The sequence below is a fragment of the Gobio gobio genome, assembly GCF_949357685.1.
Source record: "Gobio gobio genome assembly, chromosome: 6".
NCBI lineage: Eukaryota > Metazoa > Chordata > Actinopteri > Cypriniformes > Gobionidae > Gobio > Gobio gobio.
In genome coordinates, this window is record NC_137102.1 from 13,669,432 (window position 1) to 13,697,416 (window position 27,985).

The 27,985-nt window shown below is 38.9% G+C and overlaps 2 protein-coding genes across 3 annotated transcripts in view; one reads left to right on the forward strand and one right to left on the reverse strand.

The window, feature by feature from the left end:
* Positions 1-26,391, forward strand: cdyl (chromodomain protein, Y-like). Of its 2 annotated transcripts, none has more exons than XM_079820096.1 (7): positions 1-359; positions 17,098-17,890; positions 19,948-20,210; positions 20,545-20,717; positions 20,825-21,035; positions 24,483-24,626; positions 24,998-26,391. In XM_079820096.1, the coding sequence occupies exons 1-7, from the start codon at positions 333-335 to the stop codon at positions 25,154-25,156; spliced, it is 1,770 nt and encodes a 589-aa protein (XP_079676222.1). In that variant the 5' UTR covers positions 1-332; the 3' UTR covers positions 25,157-26,391. The 2 variants fall into 2 exon arrangements, with proteins under 2 accessions (XP_079676222.1, XP_079676223.1); XM_079820097.1 differs by lacking the exon at positions 24,998-26,391 and adding an exon at positions 21,331-21,344 and having other exon boundaries at positions 3-359; positions 24,483-24,606.
* rpp40 (ribonuclease P/MRP 40 subunit) overlaps positions 25,681-27,985 on the reverse strand; it is a 21,239-nt gene continuing 18,934 nt past the window's right edge. Inside the window, exon 8 of the mRNA XM_079820107.1 lies at positions 25,681-27,925. Coding sequence (XP_079676233.1) covers positions 27,727-27,925 — 199 coding nt within the window. The 3' untranslated portion in view covers positions 25,681-27,726. The remainder of the gene's footprint in view (positions 27,926-27,985) is intronic.

The window sequence follows — 27,985 nt, forward strand, 5'->3', positions numbered from 1 at the left end:
GACTTCCTGTGTGACAGAACTGAGAGCAGGCGAGCGCGTAATCAGCACTGCCTACAGACTAGTTTACGGTAACGCTCGAAAATCGCCGCCTGTACCGACAAAAGTGCTCGTTTGGACTTAATCGGGAATGATATGCTTTATTCTAACTATAATGTTGTTGGATAGACGTTGAGTGCGAGAACTAAACAGCAAAGAGATCCTCTGTGTGGGTCAAGAACATCTCAACCGACCAACTGAAAAAGGAGGAGAGGCCAAAAAAAGACAACTGCAACTGGAGGAAAAAAGTGTCTACAATCCTCACGGATTGCCACAACGTCGAAGATTATCGTGACATGATGGCCACGGAGGAACTCTATGAGGTGAATGTCGGCGATTTTTACCGTTCGTATCCGTTTAGACGCAGTTAATCGATTATTTGTGTGTAGTTGCACATATACGAAGCGTCCCAAGGCTCGTGTGGACTGCACTAGCAAACGTTCTTAACAACTGACTTCAGCACTCCAGTACTAGTTAAAGCTACACCGGTAGGGTTGCATGCTAGCAAACTAAACTAGTAGTGTGGAGCCAGTGTCGTCCTGGTTTGTTAGTTTGTGGAGTTTAGTGTGGGGAGATGCTGGTGGAGGCAGTAGATGAGGCGGCGGGGGAGGGAAGGAAGGGCACTTTGGAGAGTGATACTTCATCAAGCTAGCTGCTAACCATGAGGTCTGTGTGGTGTGATGGACACACCAGGACAGCTGAAAATGAACTCGGTACTTTATGGTGTTTTCAGCTCTGCGGGAACTTTTAGTTTCGACTTCTGTCCAGCAGGACCTGTGAAATTAGCTTCGCTTGCAAAGCTTTCAACCTGCCTTGCTCCTAGCTTTCCAACAGTGTTGTGTGTTATGGTCGCCTTTGCTTGGTTTCATTTTCCAGTTCTGTTGTTGGTGATGTTATTAGTTATAGTAATGAATATACAGAATATGGCGTATAATTTCGCATTTAGAAAGTCTAGTGTCACTTGCTGGCTTGTTTGGGCTGACATTCTGACTGACTGACATTATTCTCAGCCATAGTTATGTTATCAGGGTTTTAAAATGGTGATTTGAAAAGAAAAAGATCATTACATATTGCATGTTTATGCTGCATGAATATACTTTAAGTATCTAGTCATATCAATGCTTTAATTGTGTCAAATACAGTTGCTGTGTTTTCCCCATCTTTTGAGAATTGGTCCAATGAATATAGCTGCTAATGACTACTTACAAGTTTAGAACTGATGTGCTTATTGAGATACATTTGTCAATATGATCAAATGCTTTACAAAGGTGTGAAGAAGGTACAAAGGTGTGATGAAGAGAACACATCTTTTCAAACATGTTTGACCAGTTTATAAAGACCTGTATGAATAATGTCCCCGTTTTCAAACACCTAGATAATACTGTCCATTCAGATGACAATACGAAAACTGTTAGTCATCCATATCCTTGCCTTTTCAAACTTTAGGTGCTTTTTGGTTGTGGCTTGGGTCAGCGTAGACCTGGGGAAATACATTGTTTATTTGACTTATTTGCACCCCAGATGTTGACTCCTACGGTATCATAAAACTAAAGCGATGGTGCTGGATTTGATCAAAATCTGTTCTGCCTACTCTTCCATTCTCTACCTTCTTTTAACCTTATGAGTGATAGTCAGTAACAGAATCTTAATTTCTTCTTTCCAAGATTTATTGCTAACAGCCATAGAAAATTAGGAAATTTGTTTATGTATCTATTAAAGGAATCTTCAGGGTTCAATACAAATAAAGTTTTATAGAACGCAAAGGTTATGGAAGTCAAATTCATTTTCTCAGTTTTTAGCAATAACACATTATTCTTTCTAGACAAACTCGCCATTATTTTAAGGTAGTTAGCAATGGTATGTAGAAGCGTTAAAGACCCCCTGTGGTGAAAATCACAAATTTTTAATGTAGTTTATGTCTATGTACTGTTTTTAATATGCTTTAAGTCAAACCATGTGCAAATTCATGTCATTGTTGCTGAGTATTTTCTCCTTAAAACTGCAGTTAAAAAAGACAGTCTCAAAAACACGGTTTGAAATCGCCAGTGTTTCTTACGTCACAAGCTACCTTGTAACCAATCACGTCGACGTGTAGATGGGCTTTAGCATATCATTAACTATACTGCAAGAGTCTAGAGAGAAAGCCAGGCTATCCTGGTATATTTTTCTGTTGATATGAAAAAATGGGTAAATTTAAGTCCCATTCATACCGCCAGCTAATAATTTTTTTTTCACACAGCATGTCGCTAGTCTCTGTTCTGTGGGACTTGTGGGCGTTCCTTGTGCTATTGCTCTAATGTTATTGATAGACTGCCCGTCTGGCCATATCTATAGAAAACGCAATCACAGGTGATATATAAAACTAAGATATCATTCGAATATGACTAGGAATTAGGTTTAAAATAATTAAAAGGAACATTCTGCTGTTGGAGAGTGTTATATTTAACACAGCAGCACTCAGTGGATTAAGTCATTGAGGTACTTCAAGGCTGGGAAGATGTATGTGTATTTAAACTGGGTCATTTATGTAGTAGCAATGTGAAATAATTTTTGAATTTGGTGCCTTCTAGACTGAGAAAAGGCATGTGGATGAAAGACAACATCTCCCAGAATGCACTTGCTTCGCTGCACAACAAGGCCACTCCAAAAGCCACGGCCACTGGTTATCACTTGCCCACCATGACACCAATAATACATTTTCTTGTTCCTAATAATCAACGTAATGTAGGGGAAACTGTAATATGAAATGCAGCAGTGCTAAGCGTCATATAATTAACAATACAAACTATCAATGTATGAATCAAACTAACTAAGACTGCCTATAGTTTATTTTCCACGCATAATTTTACTATCTATATGGTTACAGTCAAATCATATAATACAAAGAAATCGCTCCGGAACTCTGTCCTGTCTGTCTTTCTTGCACTCGAGACGGTGACGTGAGCTCCACAGACAGTCCACTCTATTGGTTGTCGCTCGTGAAATTCACTTCTCCCATTTGCATAAAGTTGAAAGTTCTGAACTTTTGTTGCGTGTCTCGCGTCGCTTGACACGTCTATATTCTGTCGCCAACGGTCACTGTCGCTCGTGCCGCCGGTAGTGGCCGGCACTCCATTGAAATGAATGGGATAATGTCGCTTTGTCGCTGGCGTTGGGAACAGGGCTTTAGAAATATAGTGGGTGAATTATGTATATGATGTAGGAATTTTAACGATTAATTGATGATCGTTTAATTTTCGATAATATATTTAATCTGTAAAACTTATCGGTCGTTGATTAAGCAGTGCGTGCTGCTCAACCGCGAAACATGTAAAGCAGACACAAGGAATAATGAAGCAAGCGAGTCGGAGTTATGTTTGGGACCATTTTACAACTAGTTACACCTTCAATCATGATTATAAGTCAGCGCGTAGGTCAAACAGCAATGCATGACTAATAATAACTATGATTGGGACTGTCATATTGCATAACATTAAAGAGAACACTATTTTAATAAATCACTGTGAATTCATTGGGTTTAGTTGCCGTTTTCAGCGCGTTGTTCCAGGAAGATTGCGTCCACAAAAGGAGTAGACTACACATTCTGAACAGCATGCGTCGGAGGTGGTGTTTGTGGTATTACGGCTGTTTCACACCGCAAGCGTGAACATAACTACACCGTTGCTTCAGATGCGCGAGAGTATTCACACTGGAAGCATTTGTACAGCCTCACAGCAGCGGATCAATGGTGCCATATAGCACTAAAAGTGGTTATTTGGCTCGTAATCATAGGGAAACCACTTTAAGTGCTGTATAGCACCAAATCTTGATAGATAGATTCTGAAATTTTCAAAATTGATCCAGATTATTATTTTTTTTCTCCCACCCCATGTCTTTATGGACCTTGCTTTGTGCACTGGTGCGCAGTAGGGGTGGCACGGTTCACAAAACCCACGGTTCGGTTCGGTTCGTATCACGGTTTTAGGGTCACGGTTTTCGGTTCTGTACGGTTCTTGTTGTTGTTTTTTTAATCGTTAACACTCCAGAAATTTACTTCAGCATATGATAGATATATATATATAGCTTAATCATTCACAATTTAGCATACAGTATTAAAAATTGTTATATCAAGTTGTTTTCTAACTGGCTGTCTACCGAGTCCGACACATTGGCGTAACATTTTTCATGTTAATCATATCAATTTTGATCAGAACAATGCACTGTGGCTTTAATTCAGCTGACCTGATTAACAAATTTCACCATGAAGTGTTCCGTGTGTTTCACAATCACCATATGACAAAAAAAAATTCAAAATGCACGAAAACACAACACTGCCAGAAGTTTTTTGCACCCACACTTCAAAGGCATGTTTAAATTATTAAAACTAGAAGCATATCTTAACTTTTAAATGTTACATTTATCATGTGAACCACTTATAAACTATGTTATATATGCATGTGTGTATGAGACAGAGGGGAACACGGTAGCATTTGCAGCAGATATATGCTGCCCATCATAAATCAAAGCATGAGACAGACAGGGGTCGGAGGAGAACACCGGAAAATGTGACAGGTGTCTGCCATGTGAAATGTGCCATGTGAAATGTGACAACACTGCCAGTGTGTGTATGCACAACGGGCGCGCGCGGCTACCGCTCTCCACACTGCATCTGCCCTGCCCGCTATACGACGCTGGCGCATCCAACAACTCCAGGCAGCCTTCCTTATCTCTCCCACTTGCATTTCTACATGTGACGTGACCTGCAGCACTCCACTTTTACTTTACTGTATGTGCACACACCCCTCTTATTTCGCGCGAAAAGGACACCCACTGTCTGAGGTAACATACGGGCACGAGGATACATTGCGCATGCGTCGAACCGTGTCCGAACCAAGACAAGCGAACCGAACGGTTCGGTTTTTTTCCATGTACCGTGCCACCCCTAGTGCGCAGTCATATCGGAACAGGAAGGGGCCATCGCCAAACTGTTCAACTGCAGTGAGATGGTGGTCCAGTGGGTTAAACCATGGAACTGATATGCAGAAGGTTGCTGGTTCGATCCCAGCGGTCACCACCAGTGTGTCAAGGCACTTTACTCCATGTTGCTCCAGGGGGATTGTCCCTGTAATAAGGTCTCTGTAAGTCGCTTTGGATAAAAGCGTCTGCCAAATGCATAAATGTAAATGTTCCCACAAAGTTTGGAGCATGAATTTGTCCAAAATGTCTTGGTATACTGAAGCATTTAGAGTTAATTTCACTGGAACTAAGAGGCCAAGCCCAACCCATGAAAAACAACCCCAGAGTCCTGCTCTAGTCTCGTGGAGGTGTGCTTTACACCACTGCATCTGACGCTTTGGATTGCACTTGGTGATGTAAGGCTTCGATGCAGCTGCTCGGCCATGGAAACCATTCCATGAAGCTCTCTGCGCACTGCTCTTGATCTTGCTCTGTGCTTTTTCATGACTGAGTTGCTGTTGTTCCCAATTGCTTCCACTGTTATAATACCACTAACAGTTTACCTTGGAATATTTATTAGTAGTGAGGACATTTCACGAATGGACTTATTGCACAGGTGGCAACCTATAACGGTACCACTCTTGAATTCACTGAGCTCCTGAGAGCAACCCATTCTTTCACAGATATTTGTAGAAGCGTCTGCATGACTAGGTGCTTCATTTTATACACCTGTAGACATTGAAGTGATTGGAACACCTGAATTCAATGATTTGGAGGGGTGTCCCGTAGGGGTGGGAATCTTAAGGCACTTAACGATTCGATCCGATTCCGATTCTGGGAGTAACGATTCGATTCCCAAAACGATTCTTAACATACATTTTTGGTAACTAATTATCCTGCTGTGCAAATACATGAACTTTACATTTTAACCAAAATTGGAGCTAATATGTTTTTGGTTTATAGTTAGAATATCTGTTTGACAGTATTGCCATAATAAAAATGATTATGAAGATTTCTTTCAATACTTTTATTTTATTAACAGTTATATTCAAGATTAACAAGCTCTAATGCAGAAGAAGCCAAATTCAGTGTGTGAGCATAACATCTCACATGAGAACTTGCTGAGCTGCCACAGTCATGTTGGAGACATTTAACGAATCACTCTCCAAAACAAAGTCTTTGTTCAGAATTTTCCATTCGTTTGAAACATTGTGCAGTAGTTCAGCAATATTCGATAAGTCATTCCAAAAATTATGCCACGGATGTTGGTAGGTTTATGTATATCCCAGCCACCGGGATAGGAGTGTTATTAAGCATTAATGGCAAGGAAAGCGCCGTATAGCCTACTTGAGCACCACTTTGTTATTTTGCCTCAGAATTTCGTTTGTTGTCAATATGAACTTAATTTAGAAATGCTTTTGAAATTAAAAACTTTGCATTTAATAAGCAAAATACATTTTTGAAATGGGGAGGCAGCCGCAGCGAGCACAGACACAGAGCGGCCAGAGAAAAGGAGGAGCGACTGCTGCAAGGCGCTTGTACAAAACTGCGGAAAAACTGCAGAAAAAGTGCGGGTGTTGAACCCTCTCACCGGGTAATGTGTCCCCACGGGTGCGACGCCCCTGAGCAGGTCGTAGTTTGTCCATATTTTATTTTAAACGAAGCCAATTCACCAGCATACGAACGTTCACCCATCAACGGGTTGTTCTGTTTGGCCAGTGACTGCACGCGCACAGTGGTGAAGTGGCCATTTGAATTGAACACAGAATCGATTCTGAATTTTTGAGGATCAATGCATCGACCTTTTCTCCCACCCCTAGTGTCCCGATACTTTTGGCAATATAGTGTATGTGAACTACAGAGTAATTTAGAAGAAAAGCGTGATGAGTCAAAATCTGCTAAGGGGTAATAATGGAACAACAGTTTTAAAAAGTGTTTTTTCACTATTATTTACAAAAGGATCTTTTTTGTATAGGTTTAAATAAAAGATTTTGTTAGAGACAATAAAAACAACTTTGTGCATCAAAACCCCTCTTTTCCTGGTAAAAAATGTAATTGATTTTCCAGGGCTCGACATTAACGCTTGTCCAGGACAAGTGGATTTTTTGAAGGGGCAAGTGAAAAATAATTTTACTTGCCCGACGGACAAGTAGCCTGATAAAACGTCATTAACAAAAATAACTAGGGAATCACCCAAATGCAAGAATGATTCTGCATTCATTACTGTAATTGGCGATCGTCAGTGAATGATAATAATGTATAATGAACTGACGGTAACGTTGCACTGTTGACGCTCGCACAGCCTCTCGAGGAGAAATCGAAACAAATGTGTACCGCTCACACAGAGATACTCAGTTAACACACTGCAGTAAAAATGTAGAAATGTGGAGTTTATTTATATTTATAATATGATACAGTTGCAACGTCGCATTCCCAAGAGTGCTGTTTTCCTGAATAACATCACGACTGAAAATGACACTGATTTCATATGACAGTTCATATGAATAAACAATTATTAACATTAAGTCACTTACATTTTAGATGCAATATTGAGTGTTTTTGTTCTATTTCAGCAGCGAAAATAGTTCCAAAAGATCACAGCAGAACGCGTGTCACAGCAACAGCGTGTTAGTGAATGATTCAGCATTTTGAATGAAGCGATAGAATCAAAGATTCAATTAATTATTCGCAAACGCCTACCTCATTCTTGAATGAATCAGCGTTTGAATGAATCGACTCAATGACTCACTCATTCAGACGGTCACCTGCTGCCACCTACTGGTGGTTTAGTTTCATCTTTCCTGCATTTCTTATTTGTATATTTAAAACAATCTCATAACATTATTTAATGCAGTTGTAATTTTTCAGTGTAAATTATTTAATTTGACTGGTAACAGCCAGTGTCGTCTTCTAATTTAATTGATTGATCCAATTTAAGAATATAAAAGGAAATCTGAATCATAGCCTATATTTAATAAGATTAGGGGGAAAATGCCCTTTATAAAAGGTAAAAATATCACAAATATGCATATGTCAAAGCTAATTGAACACTGGTGAGAATATTGCTTCAGAATAAATTTTATTTACAACACACACACAAAAAAAAAATCTTTTTTTTTCCGGACAAGCACATTTTTTACTCGGACAAGTGGATGACCGATTTACTTGTCCAAAGGACAAGCACGTGAACATGCTTAATGTCGAGCCCTGGATTTTCAAAAGTCAATGAATTTGCAACAGCTGAATGTAGGGCTGTGCAATTAATCGAATTTCGATTTCGATTTTGCCTCCCAACGATCACCAAAATAGTACAATCGAGAAAAAACCATTATTTTGCCTTGCGTTTTGAATGAAACGCCCACGCGCACATCCACCCCTCACGAACCCACAAATCTCTCTCAGGTCGTGAGTCTCGTGTGCATATCATCCGCTGGAATTTACTCGGCGCGAGTAAAGATGGCAGAAGGAGGGCAGTTACAGCAGCGTTTGGTGAGCAAAAAAGGCAAAACCAACTCCGTTGTCTGGGAACAGTTTGGCTTCGAGGAATCAGACGACGAGCAGAAACATGCTAAGATTTGCTACATGGTAGTGGCTGCAACGCAAGGGAACACCACGAATTTGTTTAACCACTTGAAAATTAAACAGAGTGACCTTTGACAATCTAATAAAGAAACAAAAACTGACGAGAGCAGGGGAGCCGTGTAAACGTCCTTTTTTTCCTTCATATTTTTCAAATAATTCTCTCTTTGTAAACTTTGTTCAATGCATGCGAGATTGCGAGTGCTGCCATATTTTCGAATATGACCAGTCGTTTTCACCGTCATCACCCGGGTTTAGTGCTTTAGGGTTTAGGTTTAGAATGAGAAGCCGCGCGCGCTGTGAGAAAATGTATCTCTGTGCGCTCATCCGAGAGCGCGCACACGTCTCTCAGCGCGCAAATATTGAGTTCTCTTTCAAGTATTGCTCTTAAACGGACAAACTCACACAAAACTTATTTCAACATGTCCATCTTGATGAGTATCTTAGCAGACATAGTCTGTATATGCCTTAAGTGAACTTTATACAGTCGATAAAGAAGACGCGAGGTCTTAAAGGGGCAGTAGCCTTTACTGCTGTCTGTTTAATGTCAAACAACAAAAGACAAGGACATCACTCACCGCTCTTGATTGAATAGCTTTTGTAAGTTTAATAGGATTAATCTTTAATTTATGCACTCAAATATGCAATGTTATTTTACATTTGATACATTTCTGTACCTGAAAACTAATGTTAGACGTACATGAAAAGCATAGCCGAACCATATTGTTGATCTTATTTATTTGTGGTTATCATTTTTACGTGAATACTTTTATACTTTGATTCGAATATATGTTATATTATTTATTTTAATAGTTCAAAAAGTACAACAAATGTTACAATTTCAATTGAATTGTTGAAAGGTGTATTTTTAATAAATACAACACATTCCCAAAGTCATGTGAAATAATCGTGTTACATAATCGTGATTTCAATATTGACCAAAATAATCGTGATTATGATTTTTTCCATAATCGAGCAGCCCTAGCTGAATGTAACATTTTGTCTCTGAGTAAAGAGTAATTTATTTAAGCCACGAAATAAGCATTGTTATTAGTTTCTTTGTTCTTTTGCTGACTGTTTACTTGTAATTATTTTGTGATTTATTATTTTTCGTACATTAGTTAACCTAGTATTAGTTTTTGCTGAAATATCGATAATTGTGAAATTTCCCTGATATTTAAAATTACTTGTATCGTGAAGTAAGACTTTGATCATGTCACCCACCAATAATCTTGTTAAATAATTGTGATTTCAATATTGCAAGCCAGTCAAGTTCTTCCACTCTAAACTTCCACACCATACGTGTATGGATCTCGTTTTGTTCACAGGGCTATTATCATAGAATAGAAAAGCATCCTCCCAAGCTGCTACAACAAAGTTCAAAGCATACAATTCTTTCAGATGTCATTGTATGCAGTAGCATTAATATTTGTCATCTGGAATAATTAGAAGCATTAAAGTGTATGTATGTTGTTGTTATATGTACACAGTAACCGTTCTTCTTTTTCTGGAAATGTTGTTAACTGTTAAACGTCATAATCATTTGACTCTTGTGTTTTAGTGTAGTATAGTCTGGTTAACAGTGGATGTACACAATGGGGAAAAATGTGCATTGGTTGTAGTTATCTTTTGAAAAGTTGTTCAGCAGTGGAAAAGCTTTTATAGTTCACTCAAAAAAAGAAGAATGCTTGAACTGTTCAAAAATATTCTTTTATGTTCCACAGAAGTAACAATGTCCTACAGGTTAGAGCAACATCAGGGTGAACAGATGATTCAGTTTTCATAATCAGAATAAGAATGAGCTTTATTTGCCAAGTGTGCGCAAACACACTCGGGACCATGCATACATGTGTATATATATTAGACACAAATAGAAGTAGCTTTTAAAAAATAAGACTTAGAAAGAAAATAATAATAACGTGATATACAGCTGGAACAGAAGACTGTACTGTACAGATTTGTGCGTTATGTACTGTATACAACTGTATAAATAAAAATATGTTTGTATTTACCTAATATGATCTTATTATTGCTTCATTCTCAAGTACTGAGGTATGAATTATAGAAACAGTCATTTCTGTGTTAAGTGTTCAAGCTGGAGATAGCATGAAGGAAAAAAACTGTTTTTATGCCTAGAAGTTCTAGTGCACAGAGATCCGTAACATCTGCCTGACAGGTTGTGGCTGGGGTGAGAGGGGTCTGTGATGATGTTACCTGTCCATTTCTTCACTCTGGAGATGTACAAGTCCTGACGGTTGGGCAGGTGCACACCAATTATACTTTCAGCTGTTCTAACAGTCTGTTGCAGTCTTCTTATGTCTGATTTACTGGCTGACCCAAACCAGACAGTTATAGAAGTACACAGAACCAACTCAATAACAGCTGATCAAACCGTCATCTGCACCTGTGGCAGGCTAAACTTTTTCATTTGACGAAGAAAGTACAACCTTTGTTGGGCCTTTGGCTTTTTCACAATGGAGTCAATGTGATTGGACACTTCAGGTCCTGAGAGATGGTGGTGCCCAGGAACCTGAATGACTCCACTGCTGCCACAGTGCTGTTCATAGCCGTGTTTCCACTGTCGGGCCAAAAGCCAGTCGTGTTTCTACTGTCTCTTCCGGGGCTTGATCGTGCCCAACGGCCAGGGGTTTTTGGCCCACCGAATACCTTGGTCCAAAGCGGACCAACTGGGGCTTAAGGAGTTATTTTCACAGTAACTTTTTTTTTATTGTAAAACATTGGTCAAATATCAATGCTGGGATCTTTAAGTAAAGACCAAAATGCTTCTGTCAGCCTAATTTTGCGATTTAGCTAGCTTTCAGTAAGCTGATAAAAACAGTGGGGTTGTGTGATGTCGTTCTATGGAGGGGGTTTTAGGGTAGTAATTCGGGGCTATTGGCCCGACAGTGGAAACGCAACTTGATTTTGGACTCTGTGCTTTAAGTCTGAGGCTATTGGCCCCGCCCCGCACGTTGTTAGCCCTGGCTCGCACTGGCCCTACAGTGGAAAAGAGCCTCGTGATGCTAAGAGGGGGCATGTCTTGAGTGTGTTCAGCTCCAAGTTATGACTGCACCAGACAGCCAGCTGCTCAACCTCTTGACTGTAAGCAGACTTGTCACCGTTTTGGATGAGGCAGATGACTGTGTCGTCTGCAAACTTCAGGAGCTTGACAGAGGGGTCTTTAGAGGTGCAGTCATTTGTGTAGAGGGAGAAGAGCAATGGGGAGAGCGCACACCCCTGAGGAGCACCAGTGCTTGTGGTGAGGCTGCTAGATGTGAGTTTTCCCAGCCTCACTAGCTGCTGCCTGTCTGTCACAAAGTTGATGATCCACTGACAGATGGAGTCGGGTACAGAAAGCTCTGTCAGTTTATTCAGGAGGGTATCCGGGATGATGGTATTGAAAGCGGAGCTGAATAGGGGTGCACGATATATCGATTTAATATCGTTATCGCGATATCACGTTGGCCGATATTATATCGTAAGTCTCGCGATAATGATGCGATATTTCGTTTATGACAAAGTGAGACGCGTTTCACTGTACAGTATATACATTCTCTATCGGATCTATTTTTTTTTTTAAACCGGGTCCCTCCTACTCGCTCCAAAACTAACCGTCACTCTCTCACTTCTCCCTCCCTCTACACACACACACACACACACACACACACACACACACACTTAAGGCCCATTTATACTTCTGCGTCGAGTGTACGCCGTAGTGTACGCCGTAGGCTACGCGTGTAGCCGACGCCGTCGTGAGCATTTATACTTCTGCGCTGTTGTTTGCGTCAATGTGCAATTCCACATGCAGACACTGGAAGGCAGTGTCCTCGGGCATGTTGGTGTAATCAAGAGAACAGCCGAAGAAGAAGCAGTTTGATGTGTAGAATCTGTACATTCATGTCGGAATATCAGCAGCAGTGAGATAGCGGCTTTTCTTGCAGCTTGAGTTGTTGTATCTAATACAAATTAAGCATCTCTAGTTGATTAGTAAAGTTAAATAAGGCGATCTGGCGCTAGAATGCATTTGTGAAACCATGCGGAGCTCGTGGCCGCTGTTTTCAGCAGCGGTGGCTCAGCAAGCGATTGTTGTTGCGGAGACTTCATTCACGAAATATACCCTAATGTGTCCCTGTTCTTGATATACAATTACTGATTAACATCTTTGGTTTTAATGAGAAAATAAATAAACTATATTCAGCGGATCTATGTATTTATTTACTAGCATAAAGAATCGCTGGACTGCAAAATAGTGTGTTATAGCAGACCTAAGGAACTATCATCCAATTTCTGGACACACACACACACACACACACACTCCTTTCGCAGATTTTTTATTTATTTATTGACCTGAGGGAAGGGTTCTGGCAGACCAATCACAGCGCTTGCGGTCCGCGTAGAATTGACGCGTTGTTACATTTTTGGAGAGGTGCGCGTCAGGCTACGGCGTAGGGTACGGCGTATCCAACGCGTCTATGCGTAGGGTACGCCGTACCCTCTGCGTGCACTCGACGCAGAAGTATAAATTGGCCTTTACTTGTCGGGCCGGCTCGACGCACACTCCAGCGCACAACAAAACGAAGAGAAAGAAAAGAAAGGACCTAAAGAGAGAGCGAAGGGAGCAAGTGGAGCAAAAGAAAGAACACAAAAGTAAGAAAATTAGTGTTGCTCAGGGAGAAGATGAAATGGTTAAGAACCACCACAAGCCTATTTTTATTTCTCTCCGTTTTAAATATTTCTCTCAGTTTATTTCGGCTCTGTTTGAGTGTGCCTTTCAGTCTACGCGCTGATATGAGCGGATATCCGATCACTATGCACAAGTTAGGGGTGTTTAGCCACGCTTGCAATGCTGGTGTCAGAGAGTTATACTCACGGAACACTATAGTTATTCACAATCACGAAAGTTCATTATTTTAATGCGTTTAAAAGCATTACGTTACCGGTTAAACATTTCATTCGCGCGCTCATGCACTGTTTTAACATGCGCTGAGCTCGCGCACTAAAAGCCTGTCGAACACGTGATTACTGGACTAAGTAGTCTTATTGCGCTAATACTGTCAAATACACACATGGTTAACATAAACACAGTCAGTTATGTCTATAGTGAAAGTAAAATCGCGTGTCTGTGTATTAGATGTGTAGAGGTCTTACATTGACAGAAGCGCAGCCTTTAGTGAACATGCTGCCGCTAAACATGCTGTCCTTAAAGGGACAGTTTACCTCTAAAATAATGTCATTATTTACTCATCTAATGTTGTTCAAACCTGTATTAATTTCTTCTGTTGAACACAGACAGCTGATGGTAGCCATTGACATTCATATTATTATTTCCTACAATGGGGGCCAGCAACTGTTGGTTTCCAACATTCTTTAAAATATATTTTATGTCCAACAGAAGAAAGAACTTTATTCAGGTTTAAAACAACTTGAGCGCCAGTAATTGAGGACAGAATTTTCATTTTTGAGTGAACTCTCTCTTTAATTTTACATTTCTTCATACACTCTCATGCTGTACTGCTCTGAGCTGCCACTGTAAATCTTTATATATATTATTTTATATTATACTATACACTAGGAATGTGTACAAGGTTTTTTTTAAGTAAAGTTTTAAGTAAGGTTTTTCCAAGTCTTTTAAGTAAAATTCAAAAAGAGTATTGCAATAAAAACAAAAAATAATAATAAAAATAATAATAACTCTTTCTGTTCCTGTCGGCTAAGAATAGAATAGAAAAAAACTGATGTGACAAGCCATCAGAACCGAACCAAAAACGTGGTTAAAAACCGAGGTATGTATTGAACCGTGGACTAACTGTATTGTTGCATCCCTACTGTACAACCAGATATGATTATTATTTATTTATTCATGTTGAACCAGTCCAATATGACTGTCAGTTGAAAACCTTTAAACCTTGTGTTGTAAGAATTTGTTTTGCTATGAATCTATTTTGATGCATTTTCTGTAACTTTTGTAATTTTACATAGGCTTAAAAATATCGAAATTAATATCTATATCGCAATATTCATTATTGATATCGCAATATCACATTTTTGTGAATATCGTGCACCCTTAGAGCTGAAGTCCAAAAACAGAATCCTTGCACAAATCCCTGGTTTGTCTAGATGTACTGTAGTCCAATGTTGACCGCATCATCCACCTTTTTTGGGGGGAGTAAATGATCCCTTTACAGTATAACATTGCTTGCTACAAGGTAGGTGGCAAGATCCTTTGATAATAGTTGAGTTTACTATTGCATTTAGTACAATTTAAAGCCTTTTGGTTTCTCAGTTGTGTTTGGTATTCCCTCATTCCTCTGATGCTTTGGTAGAAGTTGCGGCGCTGTTGCCTGCTTATCTGAGAAAGCACAGGTATTTGTGTGCCTTATGCAGTGCTACAGTGTTGCGAGACCAAACCAGGCCAGCAGAGATTTGCATGCCAAGGAACCTGAAGCAGCTGACACTTTAACCTGCAGTGCCATTGGTGTTGATTGAGGAGTCACACTCTCTGGGTTTCCTGAAGTTCACAAAGAGTCCTTTTTGTCATGTTGACATTTAAATCAGATTATTGTCATGACACAACCTAGTTATAAGCCTCTCTTCATTCCTGCATATAGTCTCACTTTTAGTGCATATCACTCAAATTACTTTAGTATCATCAGCAACATAACAGGAAGTATAGACTTGTAAAAAGACACTTGTCATCATTTACTCACCCTTATGTTTCAAATCTAGCCTATATGACTGGCTAATTGCTGTGAAACACAAAAACACAAAGTTGTTTGTTCATGCAATTACAATAAATTGGGGCCGCTTCATAAAATATTCCAAAAATAAGTACAATATTCCAAATTAGGACTTATATTATTGTGCTGTATTCAGTCTTTTGAACCCTTATGATGGCTTTATGTAACAGACTTTATTCACTGAAAACTCTCGGCATCTGTTTTATCCCTCCTTGACGTTTTAATGAGAAGCCAATTACTTTCAATTAATTGGTTGATCGGTTCACAAAACTCTGAAACAATGATTTGTTCACAATTCCATGATCTGGTTCATTCATTCAAGTTCAAAGGGTCCTTAAAAAGTCTTGAATTTAGTTTGATCAAGTTTAAGGCCATAAGAAGTCTTAAATATCTTAAATGAGGGGTGCCACTGTCCTGCAGAGTTTAGCTTCAACTTGCCTCAACATACCTGCATGGAGGTTTCTGGTATGCCTAGTAAGACCTTGTTTAGCTGGTTCAGGTGTGTTTCATTGTATAACTCTTTTAAATGGTAAACAAAAAGTCTCAAGAGGTCTTAAATTTGTTTACTCAAGTGTTACCTGCACAGAGAAAACTATGTTTATTTGTCATGCAAACTGGTGCTGGTAGGATGCCAGTTTAGACGTACCTGCTTGGCCAGAATTGCCTCAAAGTCGTGCATCTTCAGAAGCGGAGCTGCGCTCAAAGTTACAAAAAAATGCTGTGCACACCGCTACGTGAAAGGCTTCAGACAGCGGGTGAATACTAAATTGAGTTTGCTTGAAGTCTTCTTGCCCTTAAATGGACAAATTCACACACAAATTGTGTGAGCAAATGTCATGCCATTGTTCATGTTGTAAGCATAGTCGAATATATCTTAAAATGAATTTGTATCTTTGTACATTATTATAGTTAGTTTTAGATATTTTTATTTGACAGTACCTTTTTCCTGAAGATACCGAACTGTACTGAAACCGTGATACAAACCAAACCATGAGAAAGTTGAACCGTTACACCCCTACTACCTACCAATTTAACATACTCCTCGTCTTCACGACATGTCTCCTCAACTGTCTGCCAAAGCCACTGCGTGAGGAAAACACTACTTAAAGCTTGACTGGGAAATTGAGCGTCTGCTTCAATGTTCTTACAGAAAAGTATTAACTCAAACCTATTTACATCTTGCAAAAAATATTAGTACCAAAAGTATAAGTGTTTAAGAAATAGCATACATATTTTACCATTAAAATACTCATATGAGCTTTCATCTTCACGCATCTCTCTGCCTTATGATAACTAGGTTGCTTCGCAATATTAGGGTTTACAGTACGGAACTGCATATTTGTGTGGTCTGTGTGTGACTCAAATGATTTGCCCTCCACTCAGGTATTAAAGCTGCTGTCGGTTAATTAAGATTTGACTGTTGAACTTGCGCTGTGTTGACTTTGATAATTTCCATTATTATGGACATCTTTGATATTTACTTTACCATGGTTACAGGTGATATTCATGGCAAATGTGAGAATAGAATAGAGGCTTGTGACTTTACTTATACAGAAATACAGTATACGAGTCGCTGCTGTGTGAACAGAACATTACGAGTATAAGATTTGTAATGAATGCGGTTTTCAAATGTGTGGCTCACAAGCCATAGGTTTCAGACCGTTAATGCGTAAAAAAGTGTATTCATTGAAAGTACAATTTCCTTCATAACAAACTAACAATTTCTTCTACTCTTTAGTCTTCCCTGTACTCAATTATTTAACATAAATTTCACTAAGTCGTACTTTATCTGCATGTCCCTTTGTAGGTGGAGAGAGTAGTTGGCAAACGTAAGAACAAAAAGGGCAAAACTGAGTACCTGGTCCGCTGGAGAGGCTATGGCTTTGAGGGAGACACCTGGGAGCCGGAGAGTCACCTGTCCAGCTGCGTCGAGTTCATCCATGAGTTTAATCGGCAACACAGCGAAAAGCAGAAAGACGGAACTTTACTCCGTTCCACACGGAGCTCTCCCAGCACAGCCGGAGGCAACACTAACCTCAATGCCCGCAAACAGATCAGCAGGCCTCAGCAGCACTCAGTGATTCCTAACACAGCGAAGAATTCTCCACAGACCTCAAGCACACACTCTACAAAACGGCTTCAGCCAGCACAGCACTCACCAAACGACAGCGACGCACTGCAACAGAAGAATAAGCGTTCGACTGGCATAAGTAGCACTGGCAGTAGCACTGCGGTCATGGGCACAGTCACAGACACTGTCCCAACGGCAGCGCCAACAGCTGCACCCACTATGAGTGCGCTGCGCCGTAGTATGGACCTAACAAAATCTGGCATCAAAATCCTAGTGCCAAAGAGCCCAATGAACAGCCGCACTGACACCGAGGAGTCTCCCAGTGAGGCAGCACACAGTCTGGAGCAGGGAGGCCAAGAGCCAGATGCTGTGCCCCCTGAAGTGGCCTTGCTGGAGAAACCCTCCGGAGCTGTGCGTGTACCAGGAGAGGAGCGAGCTCGAATGGGCACGAGGCCCAGGACGCAAACGGCCCTTCCGCCACCGCAGATTCCCATTACCCCAGCTGCCGTCCGCACATTAAACGGGAAAGGTACAGAAGCTAGTTTTCCATCAGAATTAACTTTGATACGATGGTATTGATTTTACTCTCATGTTGGGATCTTTGTATAACAGAAGAAAATAATCATATCCTGATATTTATGTCACTTAAGACAATATAACAGTAGGTCTGAGTGGTAATGATTGTAATAATTTGTTTTGTGCGCCCTTTTCATATGCAAATGACGTGCACCACAATTAATGAATTAATTTCAGTTAATGACCATTTTACCATGTTTTTGCCCATAGTGGTGCATTCATAATATACATTATCGTTCAAAGGTTTGGGGACGGCAAGATTTTTAAAACAAATTTGAAAGAAGTTTAAATAGTTTATATATATTAAAAATTTATTTTATTAATGCGATGACAGCTGCATTTTCAGCATCATTACTCCAGTCTTTAGAGTCACATGATCCTTCAGAAATTATTCTAATATGCTGATTGGAGCTCAAGAAATATTGAAAACAGTTGTGCTGCTTAATATTTTTTTGTGGAAACCATGATAAATATTTTTCAGGATTCTTTGATGTTCAAAGTTAAACAACATTTATATAAAAAAGGGAAATCTTTTGAAACATTACAAATGTCTTTACCTTTACTTTTGACCAATTTAATGCATCCTTGCAGCCCCAAACATTTGAATGTAGTGTAGATTCAGATATTAAAGCTGCAGTCCGTAAATTTTTGTGCTCTAGCGGTTAATACACAGAACTGCATGCGTCTTGCGGAAGAACATTGCAGCCGGAGCTACTTCTCTCTGTTTATGTCTATGGCGAGTCACGCAGGGACTGTGCTCCTTCGCAGCGGTTCCTGCCAGACCGGTCTGAAATAGTCCTAATTAGGCCTGTCGCGATTGGTCGATACAGTCGACGGCGTCGACGGCAATATTTTTAGTCGACTGGGTAAGTTGGGTCGGTATGAAATTGCATTAGTACCGGTACTTTGACAGCACTGTAATAAGAGCAGTATTTCTTAATCTGCGTCGATGTGTGACAGCAGGAGTGAGGACGTGTGCGTGAGCTCTGCTTCCACCGTTCACTAAACAATGGAAGCAGAACAGTCAAATATATACGCGCAGCTCAGGAAAAAGAAAGCAACAGAAACACGCCTTTCACTCAGACAGATCGCGACGCCAGTTTCGCAGATTATTGGGTTTAAATGGTAAAAAATATGTAAAAATGCACGTCCTGGCGAGTATTCGGATAAACGCAGTTGGATAAGTCTTTAGTGAACGTATACAGAGTTAAATGAGAAATCGGGTGTTACAATGAATTTGGTCTGTGCAGTTTTTAAAGGGCCGGACCGAATATTCTTTGTGAAGCAGGGCAGGGCAGGAACATGCCGGCCAAGTGAGTTTTTAGGGTTTTTTTAACCCTAAAACAATGATAAAACAATTAATAACAAGTTCTGTCATATTATTCAATTACTTTTACAGTTTTTTGTCATGGTATCGATTCAGTATCGGTATTAAGGTATTTTAGTCTGGTATTGTATCGAAGTCATAATTTTGGTATCGTGACAACACTATTCTATTTAAAAAGTATTTGCTGATATTATCTTTTGTTTATGTTGGTTTACAAATTTGTACCTTTTTAACATTTTTACTCTTTTAATTTTACATTTTGTCAAGGGCTTGTTTACATTTATATTTTTTTAATAGTACACTACTGAAGGCCAACGTTGCAAGTTAAATGAAAGGTTTTTAAGTAAAATTGTTGAAAATTATTGTGACAAATTAGTCGATAGATTAATCAATATAAAAATAGTCTGTAGTGGCAGCCCTAGTCCCAATATAAACACTTATTATAAGATAAGTGTACCAGACAAAAAAAAAAGACAAAAACACGGTTTGGAAAATGGATTCATGTTGTACATTCTCATTATATCATTTTTGTAAATCTTGAACACAAAAAACAGCTTTAACTATATAATAGTAAAAAAAAAATTAATTTGTTATTTATTTATATGATTATAACTATATAATATTTAAATGTTTTATTTATATAATTGTATTTATAAATTTTTGCTTTTGTTGTCGTTTCATAGGAGTGACAACCCTCATGGAAGCCTCGTCGGCAAACGGAACAGCCATTACACAGAGTGGTGCAGCAGGAGTGATGGGCAGCTCAGGGCTGACAGGCAAAAGGCGATTTGAGGACCGTGCGACTTTCGACAAACGCCTTCGCTTCAGTGTTCGTCAAACTGAGAGTGCTTACCGCTACAGGGACATTGTAGTTAAGAAACAAGATGGCTTTACACACATTCTGTTTTCTACAAAGACCTCTGAGAACAACTCACTGAATCCTGATGTGAGTCCAAATATATTATATGATATATTAAAGAAATAACCTATGTAAATTTGACTTTTTTTTGTTGTTGTATTCAGACATTTAACTCATTGCTTTTTATCATCTGATACCTCATCCTCTGAATTAGGACTGGGTGGAATGACAGTAGAAATAAAAAAATAAAAAATCTGATGCCATACAGAAAACATAGAGTACTTTCCAGATTGTCTAGCAGAAGTGATTTTTTGACACATCTAGCAACATTCTAAAGTTGGCATGGTGTAACTAGGTTTTTATCATATATGAAATTACTCATACTGTAATAAAGATAAAACTTTACACAAATGGTTTTCAGGTAATGAAGGAGGTTCAGAGTGCCATGGCCACAGCTGCAGCTGATGACAGTAAACTTGTTCTACTGAGCGCTGTGGGAAACGTCTTCTGCTTTGGCCTCGACTTCATCTACTTTATTAGGCGGCTCACGGATGATAGGAAAAAAGAAAGCATCAAAATGGCAGAGACAATCAGGTAAAAAGGATAAGAGTATAAATATTTGAACAGGTATTTTATCATATTTCAGTGAATTGTTTTGTAATAGTACCCATAGATAAGACTGTGTTTTCTGTTGTCTTCAGGACTTTTGTCAACACATTCATCCAGTTCAAGAAGCCCATCATTGCCGCTGTAAATGGACCTGCTATTGGACTTGGAGCATCTATCTTGCCCTTGTGTGATGTAATCTGGGCCAATGAGAAAGCTTGGTTCCAGACTCCTTACACAATCTTTGGCCAAACTCCAGACGCATGCTCCTCTGTAACATTCCCTCTCATCATGGGAGTAGCTTCGGTCAGTACATCGATAGTGTATGTCTGAATGAAAGATTATTTAAAAAAAGACTCATTTAAGGCTTTTTACACTTCAATATCTAACTTATTTATTTCTAGGGCATGTAATTTATATTATATTGAGAAGTACATTGTGAAATATCCAAATACACTGCAAAAAAATAGCTTTTCTTATTTAGTATTTTTGTCTTGTTTCCAGTCAAAATATCTAAAAATGTCAAGATGCATTTACTAGATAAGTAAAATGACATAAGATATTTTTTTCTTGTTTTCTGGGGGAAAAAATCCAAATGAAGTGTGAATATCAAGAGTGAGTATAACAAGAAAAATAATCTTTGGGACAGTTTCTGTGCCAAACACAAATACGATTTTTCTTACCCCATTGGCAGATAAGTTATGCTTGTTTTAAGTAAAAACTTAAAGGGTTAGTTCACCCAAAAATGAAAACATTTAATTTATTACTCACCCTCATGCCGTTCATCTTCGGAACACAAATTAAGATATTTTTGTTGAAATCCGAAGGCTCAGTGAGGCCTGCATAGGCATCAAAGTAATTTACATTCTCAAGATCCATTAATGTACTAAAAACATATTTAAATCAGTCCATGTGTGTACAGTGGCTCAATATTAATATTATAAAGCGACGAGAACATTTTTTGTGCGCCAAAAAAAACGAAATAACGACTTGTACAGTGATAACCGATTTCAAAACACTGCTTCAGGAAGCTTCGTAGCGGAAAAGAATCAGCGAGTCGATTCAGTGGTCCGAAGTGCCAAAGTCACGTGATTTTGGTGGTTTGACACGCGATCTGAATCAGGATTCGACTCGCTGATTCGTTTCCGCTCCGAAGCTTCATGAAGCGGTGTTTTGAAATCGGTTATCACTATATAAGTCGTTATTTCGTTTTTTTGGCACACGAAAAATATTCTCGTCGCTCGTCGTTATAACATTAATATTGAACCACTGTACTCACATGGACTGCTTTAAATATGTTTTTAGTACATTAATGGATCTTGAGAGTGTAAATTACATTGCTGCCTATGCAGGCCTCACTGAGCCTTCAGATTTCAACAAAAATATCTTAATTTGTGTTCCAAAGATGAGCGGAGGTCTTACGGATGTGGAACTGCATGAGTGTGAGTAATAAATTACATTATTTTCATTTTTGGGTGAACTAACCCTTCAAGAATGTTTAGATATTTTGACTGGCAACGAGACCAAATTTTTGTTTTTTTTGCAATGTACCCCCTAATATTTTAAAACCAATTGGCTTTATTTCATTGTTCAAATAAAACACACACACACACACACACACATACATACGTACATTTGTTTTGTTGGTTCTCTTGTTTTGGCATGTTCATAATTTCTTTGTATGACAGCCTTGCCAAAAATTTTGTCCATACTATTTGGCATGCTTCATTGTGTTATCATAAATATAACAATTGACTCCAAGCACAACTACGCAATATGATTACAAAATCATTGACAAATCTTTAATAATATTTGAATAAAGGTTGAAGATGTTAATATTCCTAGGCCGGACATCACTTTTGGTATATATGTAGGAGAATAGTAAGGGCCAGGTTTACTAAACAGGGCAAATTAGCGTGAGAGCCTAATTCCAAAAAAGTGCAGATGGGAGGGGAAAGTTTAGCGTATGATCGACACACAAATTAAAGCACACAGACACAGCCGGATCATTTCCATAATTTCCTGCCAGTTAGCATCTGGTTTAAGTGTTTTTTTGGGGGGGCGGTAAATAATGTCGCAAACACCAGTAAATTGACGAGCACAAACCTTAGTAAATCACCTTGCATGATTAATTTAAATACTCACACCTCACGTAAATTTTGCTTTGAAAGGGAAACTCCTTAGACTGGATATACCCAGCCCGATCTGCTGGCAATTTGATTTCGCACTGCAGCTCAGGCTGGAAACCTGTACATTATTCTATCCTGCTTCCGTTACAAATCTGCGGGGACCAATCACAAACTGGCTTATCCACCTGGCACGCTATTGCCGGGTTTAACACAATGACGATAGAGAAGCGACGGCAAGCAGCTTTTTGTTTACATTCAACATGGACAAACAAGTTTTCTTTGAAAATGGAACAGAAACTTGCCCTGGAACAATTCCTACTAAAGAAGGATGTGTTTGCCTTACTACTGACCGCTCTGCAAAGTACGTCACCCGGATCGTTGGTCTGATTGGTTGAAGGACTATCCAAATGTGTTCAGAGTAATTTGAACTATGCCCGTTGATCACGTGCAGTAGAAAATACAGAGCAGATTCCCCAGACTAATGTTAAATCTTTAAAGAGCTTGTTCTGGTGATAGCCAGACAAGAAACTCCTACAAATGTATATGCAATAAGTTCAGCCGCAAAAATAACCCTCTCTATGCCTTTTCAGCGCTCATTTTTCACTGCGTGTCTGTAGTAAATCCTGACTGTAGTTTTTTTAATGTCAAAAGAGGGTCCCTAAGTGTTAACATTAAGTAAATTCAGATTTATAGATTTCTGAAGTGTTCTGCTGACCCATCATCCTCTTTGGTTCTGTGTTTTAACCTTCTGCTTTGCTTTAGTTTTAATGTGCTTGATTGGCATGAAAAATAATTGCGCCTTCATATGGGCAGTTCATATGTAGATTTATGTGATTTCTGCAATTTATCCACTACACATACTCAAGCATGTGTGATGCTCAGTGTTTTCAGTGTCTGTCGTCTGTTTCCACCGAAATTACCCGGAACAATTTGTCCCAGGAACTCTTTTTCCCTCAGACCTGCTGCTGTCTGCGTTTTCATTTCATTCATTGTGAAGATTAGTCCGGTGACGTAGGACTGCGCGCGACTTCCCAGAGCCCACTGGATTTCGTCCTCCGCAAATACAAATAATAAAGCCTGAACCTCATTGTCGGTCCATCAGTCGTATTTTTTAAACTCCATTGTTGATTTGAATAGCAAACAACTCTTACTGCGCGCACGTAATCAGCTCAACCAATCAGCATGTCCAGCGCCCAAGTCCCACCCCTGATAGTTCCTGAACTTTGAAAAAGTACTACCTCGCGAGCAGGGCCGTTTTGAGGGGGAAATCTATACCCGGAACGTTACTTAGACCCCAGTTCCTGCAGGCTAAACACAACGAGTACCACCCCAAAGTCTCTAGTTCCTGGGGAAAGTTCCCGTGGTGGAAACACGGCTCATGTGAGGACACTCCACATGAACATGAGTTTCATGAGTCTCTTCGCCAGCATTTCATAATTTCACTTAATCAAATCGTCAGATATATATTACGATTGTGCAGGTAGAAAGTACTTCTCAAAGTAATATCAATAATTAATACAATTTATTAAGAATATCACAATATTAAACATAAGAATTAAGTTTGAAATGTCTAATAAAGGTGACGGGTGCATTTGATTCCTTTTTCTCTCTCCTGTCACTGTAGGCTAATGAAATGCTACTGAGCGGGAGGAAGTTGACTGCTCAGGAGGCCTGTGCCAAAGGACTCGTGTCCCAGGTTCTGTGGCCAGGGACCTTCACACAGGAAGTCATGGTTCGCATAAAGGAGCTAGTATCTTGTAATTCAGTTGTAAGTCATCTTTTTGTTTGTTTTTGTTTTTCCTGTCACATTTTCTCAAAGCATACATTCACATATTCCCTTCAACCTTTCATTTTGTCTCATTTTAGATCATGTACATTTGATCTTCATAGTCTTTCTAGAATAAATTGGAAATGCATTCAACTGTGATTCTTCTGCTGTTTTTGCAGTTTTTTTTTATTTTGAATCATTAGTACATCATGAGGAACATTTTAAGTATTTTGTGCTGAAATAACAGTGGACTTCTTTACTAATTCACAATGCATCCACATCCATAAGTCATGTGCCTTCTTTTCCTTTTCTTCCTTATTTTGTTCCCCTCATGTTATTTTGTCATGCTGATGCTGCGGGAAACACTGAAGGTTCTGCGCGAGTCCAAAGCACTGGTGAGGAACATTAACCGGGCCGCCCTGGAGCAGGCCAACGAGAGGGAGTGTGAAGCACTTAAGAGGGTCTGGGGCTCTCCTCAGGGCATGGACTCCATACTCAAATATCTCCAGAAGAAAATAGATGAATTCTAAATCGATTAAATGTCCTGTGGGTGTCAAAGACCTCCATCCTCAAGTGCCTGATGTTATATAGACAAGGTTTGTCAGTGGTTACTTTTTTTAGTAGGATTTTGGTGGACCTCCCCATCAGAGGAAGACTTCATCTTCGTCCAGGATGTATTTCCTTTTTCATCCGACTGCAGAAAGCAGCATCTCATTCTGCTACACTTGATAATGACTTTAATGCGAAGTTTGTGATATATCTTGCACATCTTTCTCCAGGCACTGTGCAGAAGGACAGAATGCCTCGATACATGTCAATTCCTGTCATCCTTCAGCTCGATCTGTTTTATCAGGACTATAGCCTTGAATTGCTTTGTCAAAGAGGTCACATGTTTTTGGGCTATTTTCTCTGACATGCCTCCTATGCAGACTGATTGAGAAAAGATGAGTAATAATTTAAGAAAGTGATGCATGCGCTCGTCAACGTTTGGTTACTGCTAAACTAACAGATTGCCATTAGAATCAAGAATTTAGTCGGTAGCAGGCTTTTCTTTAGTTGGTACTTTTATTACATCGATTACAAGTCATCTCAAGCCTTGTTCACCTTGAGTATTCAGGCAAATCTAGCAGGCATTTACATCGGTCAGCCCTTTGTAGTCAGACAATGACGGCAATAAAGATGACAGCAGTGCTTAGGGATTTAGCATCAGTTCTGTTATAGCATCATCTTGACTTGAAAGCTACTAATGCATTAAAGGAAAAGCACATTGAATTTCTGATTATGTAATAACAGTCGTCAAGTGAACAAAACGAATGCTTAAGTACATGTGGATTTGCAAGGCGCTGGCTTAGTAGGAATGAACAGTTATTTGTATCAAAAGTTAACATTTGTATGTTTTGCTGGCTTAATTTTAAAACTGTTCAGCTTAATTATAGTTTTGTTTGTATGTTCTCTGCGTACAAACTGTTTGCTTTTGGAGTAACATTATACCACCAAATAATTGTGATGTAAATGTTGACAATATTTCTAATTTAATAACTTATGACATTATGAAATTTAATGAGGTTTGTTCCTCACGAGTCAATAAAGGGTGCTGGCGATTTAAATCTGCATCCTTATTTCTGCTGGTTCCAACAGACTGGACTGCTGTATCATCAGAAGAGCCCTGGAGATTCAACAACCATCTCTAAGGGAAGATCCTACTGAAATCCAAACATATGTAGTTACTAGCTAGTATGCACTATTATTAAATGGAATGGCTCTTTCATTTTTGTTTACCGGTAGTTTTTTTTTAAAATATAATGTGGGTGGGAATGGAGTAGGTTTAGGAAAATGGGTTGCGAAACTGTCCACGTAAAAATTGCTTAACAATGTGACTTTGCAAAAAGATACCTGCAGAAATATTTCCCCCCTCCAGTTCTAAAGTTCTACCTCTCAAAATCCATAATATGATTTTTAGCATCTGGTTTAAATCTTACTCGTTTTGAAAATTCTACATCATGTTTCTGGTACAGATATCTATGCACTATTAATGTTCTGCTCCAAAGTTTTAGCTCGAAATTGGTCCGACTCAGTACAGGAAAGCAAGCAAAATTCTATTCAGTAATTAATCCGCTCAGCCCCAGCAATAAAATGTGTAAATTATATATGTTGTTAATTCTATTCAGTATTTATTGACCATAGATAGAGTTTGCTGCAGTGGTTCCATAACATGGAATAACAGATGGTTGTGTACGTTTTTCTCTTCCCAAATGATTTTGTAAAACTCTTGTTTATGGAATTATATTTATGATTGTGAAAATATTGTTTTCATTCTTACAATTGTACTTATTGAATGATTTTGTTCAGTTATTTTAATGACATTTTTTCAAAACAATGTGGCAGGTTATATTTGATTATGAAGTGCATTGTGACATTGATGTCTTGTATATTTTAACTTGTATGTGATATGTAAACTTCATTGTTCATTGGCTTCTAAAATGACGTCAATGGAACATTAGTTTGATCTGTGAGAATTACAATTCAGTATCTGTTAATAACCCTAGAACACAAAAACCAGAAACAAATTCTAATTTTCTCAACGCAGCTTTGCAGTAATATCTGAAATGTTAAATCTATTATGGATATCTTGGCAGATTTGAATTCTGTAAACAGGGTGTTGCAGTTTGATGTAAAACATTGCTGACTATACCTGAGGGAAAAATTGCTTCGTTACAGTCACTTCACTGACAAAATTATATATTATCCTTGTTTTCTGAATTTCAGCATAGCTGTACATATGTGATCTGCCTTCAGTTTCAAATGCTGGTCAAAACTAGATTTTTTTATATATATAATGGCAAGGCTTATTTCTTATAGTTGATATACTAAATGCTATAAATTGTACAATCTGTAAAGATTTTTTTTAGGTTTCAGAACATGTAACAGCTGTGAAAATAACTGGTCCAAATAAATTGATATGCTATAAGTTTTTTTTTTTTACCCACGCTTGTGCTTTTATAATTTAATTTTAATAAAAACCAACATCATACATTTTACGTTTGTATTTTACATTTCAACACAACATGTCTCTTATCCTCAGTGTCAAATGTCCATTGTTTCATGGTGGGCAGCCATCTTGAGCACCAACAGCCATGTGTAACCAGTAGTCCTGATTCTTGAAGCAAACAAAGTTGTAGAAGTTTTCACCACCTTTGAAGAATCCATGTTCTGTGGCTCCCCATGACACAGGACTATCCATAAATCCATGCACAGTGAGGGAAACCCATGGTGTAAACTTAGGTTCACTGAAATACTGCCTGGATGATCAGAGGAAGAGAAATAAACAGCTTAAAATATTATATACAATAATATACTAT